The following is a 3,355-nucleotide window of genomic DNA, read 5'->3' as shown; positions in this document are numbered from 1 at the left end:
CCCCCCCCCCCCCCTTGCCAAGCACGACACAAACCGCCTGCCTGGGCCTTCCGACCGGCTGGCGCCCGTGCCCCCTCCCGAGTCCCCCCTCACCTGGTGCACGCTTGGCCCGGTGCCACGAGCCGCGGCCTGGCCCGATCCATGAAAAGCGCGACGATCCTCCCGCCATCGGCCCACATGGACCGGCGCCGTGGGACCGCCTCCCCGGCCGCCGCGCGGGGCAGCGGCCCCAGGGCCGACCCGGCGGCAATCGGCACTTCCTGGGTGCCATGCGTGCGCGTGCATTCGGGCTTGCGACACAGCCACGCTGCTGCTCGGCGCCCGGGACATAGCGGCCCGCGCGAAGCCGCCCCAACAGACCGGGCATGCTCTTGCCTCGCACCCATGTTGCGCGGGTCTGAGCCCGCGAGCTGCCCGCCTCGCACGATGGGCAAGCCCGCATCCGCCGCAGGGCATGGCCCTTCCCCCGGGCGGCCCGTGGACCGGCAGACGGGCGCCGAAACTGGCCCGCCGGAGCGTGGATGCGCCAAGCGCAAGCCCCCGCGCGCCGACCCCCACCAAGCGGGGGACACGCATCCGCCCGGCGCCCGGCCGGCATCCTCTCCCGACGCCCGGCCGCCAGAGCACCCGTCCGGCATGGCGACGCTCGGCATGCGGCGCGCCGGACAAGCAGCGCCCTGGCACGACAGTGGCCGGGAGCCCCAGGCGGGGAGACCCAACACCCGCCCCCTTTGGTCCATGTGCAGACAGACACATCGCACATCGCACACCGCACATCGCACATCGCACATCGCATATCGCACACCGCACATCGCACGTCGCACATCGCACATCGCACATCGCACATCGCACATCGCACGTCGCACATCGCACATACCCATGCACCGGGCCGCGAGTGCCTGCAGCCACGCAAAAGCCTCCCGGTGGCGAGCATGAAAGGGCCCCACGCCCGGGCACAGCCGCGCCCCCCGGCTCCGCAGCCCAACCCCACCAAAGGCCACGCCCCATGTGCCGGACCTCCGGACATCCACTTGCCCCCCCCCCCCCCCCCCCTCGCTGAGGGGGGCCTCATGCCGGCACAGGTGCCCCCGGATCAGGTCCACCCGGTGCTCCGGCACATGGGCTCCCCGCCATGCACATGTGCCGTGCCCGCAGCCATGCCCCCCGGGCCCGGTCGCCAGGTCCGCAACACCCCGGCGTGCCCCCCGGAGGACGAGTGTATTTCCCCCCTCCCCCCCCCCCCCCCCCCCGGCCATTGGCCGCTGCTCCCCGCAGCCGACAGCCGGCCGACGTGTGGCGCCCCGCGCGCATGTCAGTCGCGCTGGATTTGCCGCAGGAGCTTGAGCATGTACCGGTGGTAGGAGGCGCCCAGGCGATCGATGCAGGCCACCGTCGGGGGCAATGCCACCGCCTCCGGCCGACGGCACACGGCGTACGCCCCACGCTCGAAGGACCTTTTGCTGGTGCAGAACTTGCAGATCCCCAAGGTCTCGACGGGCGGCATCCTCCCGGCCTGGGCGCACTCGGCCGCCTGCCTCTCCAGCTCCCCTCGGGCCCGGTGGGCCGAGCGCGCGCGGAGGATGCGCACCAGGAAGTACTGCAGGCCCACGGTGGCGCCGAGCGGTCAGTGGCTCCTCCTCACATGGGGCCCCACCGGGCAGGGGCAGAGCGGCTGGACAGCGGCCGCCCCTCCCGCCCCCCGTCGGGCGCACAGCGACCCAGCTGCTCGGCCATCCATCTCACGCACCAGTAGCACCACCGCAGAGAGGCCCAAGCCAGAGAGGCCGACAGCCAGCAGCACCACATTCCTGGGCGGCGTGGCTGCGGCGTTCCCCGCGGCCGGACGCGTCCACGCGCCGACGCGCATGCCCGGCAGAAGCACCGTCAGTCACATGCCCGGCGGCTGTCACCCGCCCCCCTCCCCCCACCGCCGGACAGGGCCCGCCTCCGCGGCCAGCGCACCAGCTCCGGCGATCAAAACACACAGGGAGATCCCGGCGATGGTCATCTGAGAGCCCAGGGGGGGGGGGGGGTCAGCGCACGCCAAGGGAAAGCCCGACAGCCACATGACGGCGTGGCGACCGCCACCGGCAAACGCACCGCACCCACGGCCCTCGAGCTGTGGAAGATGTTCATTCTCCTCGGCGTCGGCAGGACCTGGCCCGAAGGGACGACAGGCCCACCGGCGCAGGAAGCGTCGCACGTCAGAAAACACGCCTCCCCTGCCCCCCCTGCCATCGGCGCCGCCCGGGCCGGGCCCCATGGCCAGACGCACCTCCCGGAAGTAGGCCGTGTAGGCGGAGTAATTGGCGAAGGGAATGCGCCCCGGATGCCAGGATGCCCTCTCACATGCCAGCAGGTAGATGTCCAGCCGCAGCGGCGGCGCCCCGGGGGCCAGGTTCCTCACATACGAGATGACCAGATAGCGGCTGGATTCATCGTCGCCCTCGGCATGCTCGGCCAGCGCCGGGGCCGGGGGCCGGGCGCCGGGCGCCGGGCCCTCGGCCGCGCCATACACCGCCAGCGGGTGGCCGGCGTGCGGGCCAGCCGGCCCGTATGGCGTATGCTCGGCCACGGGGGGCCGGGGCCTGGTCTGCCTGCCGGGCTGGGGCACCGGCCGCCCGGCCGCGCGGGCCGCCTGCTCCGACGGCCCGACATGCATATACACGCTGGTGGCCATTTCCACCGCCACCGCCACAAGAGCCCGGCGGTCGGGTAAGAAGGGGAGAAGCTCAAGGCGCGGGTGGGCAGGGCCAAATGCAGGGGAAAGGAGGTGTCAAGTGGGTGGGGGCGGGCGTGGTGGCTTGGTTTGCCCCCCTGCCACGGGGACCGGCCGGGCCGCCAGCCCGGCCGCCCTTGACCCGATGGCTGCCCGCCCGCCCTGGCATCTCTCCCGCTCATGCACGAACCATGCTCGCCTCCGGCGCCTCCCCCGGCCGCCGGCCAGACGGCACGGACCGCGCCGGGCGGCCAGCCGCACGCGTGCCCCCTCCCCCCTTTTCGGCGGTACCGCCCCCAACTAGGCCTTCGGAGGGGGGGGGGGGAAGCGGACCACCAACGCCTGCCATCACACATGCAAGTGCCCATTCCCCGGGGCAACATGCGGCAGCCCCGCGCGAGGCGGTGCCCGCCCCGTCCCGCCCGGGGTCTCTCGCTCTCTTGCCGCGGTGTCTCTCGGGGCAGGGCGCCTTCCCGCGCGGGCCGCCGCCGGCCAAACGCCCGGCGCATCGGAAGGCCCTCTCCTCCGCAAGCGCACCACGGCCAGGCTGTCCGCGGCCGGCTCGCCGGTCTTCCCCCCCCCCCTCCCCTGGGGTGCCTCAGCCCCGCACCAGGCAGGCGGGCTCCCTGCCGAAGG

The 3,355-nt window shown here is 73.9% G+C and overlaps 2 protein-coding genes across 3 annotated transcripts in view; both read right to left on the bottom strand.

Moving 5' to 3' along the window:
- Nucleotides 1-330, bottom strand: part of H696_05956 (hypothetical protein) — a gene marked incomplete at both ends in the record, with an annotated part of 1,036 nt that extends 706 nt beyond the window's left edge. The window contains 2 exons of the mRNA XM_009499723.1: nt 94-129; nt 307-330. Of these exons, the coding sequence (XP_009497998.1) occupies nt 94-129; nt 307-330 (60 nt within the window). The remainder of the gene's footprint in view (nt 1-93; nt 130-306) is intronic.
- A 910-nt stretch (nt 331-1,240) lies between these two features.
- H696_05955 lies at nt 1,241-2,807 on the bottom strand. 2 transcript variants are annotated; one of them, XM_009499721.1, is made up of 5 exons: nt 2,276-2,807; nt 2,101-2,157; nt 1,963-2,008; nt 1,748-1,821; nt 1,241-1,597 (listed from the first exon to the last, which is right to left on the bottom strand). In XM_009499721.1, exons 1-5 carry the CDS (start codon nt 2,678-2,680, stop codon nt 1,313-1,315), a joined length of 867 nt encoding a protein of 288 aa, XP_009497996.1. In that variant the 5' UTR covers nt 2,681-2,807; the 3' UTR covers nt 1,241-1,312. The 2 variants fall into 2 exon arrangements, with proteins under 2 accessions (XP_009497996.1, XP_009497997.1); XM_009499722.1 differs by having other exon boundaries at nt 1,241-1,821.
- Between the last annotated feature and the right edge of the window lie 548 nt (nt 2,808-3,355).

This window comes from Fonticula alba (genome assembly GCF_000388065.1).
Source record: "Fonticula alba strain ATCC 38817 unplaced genomic scaffold supercont2.15, whole genome shotgun sequence".
Taxonomy (NCBI): domain Eukaryota; order Rotosphaerida; family Fonticulaceae; genus Fonticula; species Fonticula alba.
This window is presented reverse-complemented; position numbering and strand designations above follow the sequence as displayed.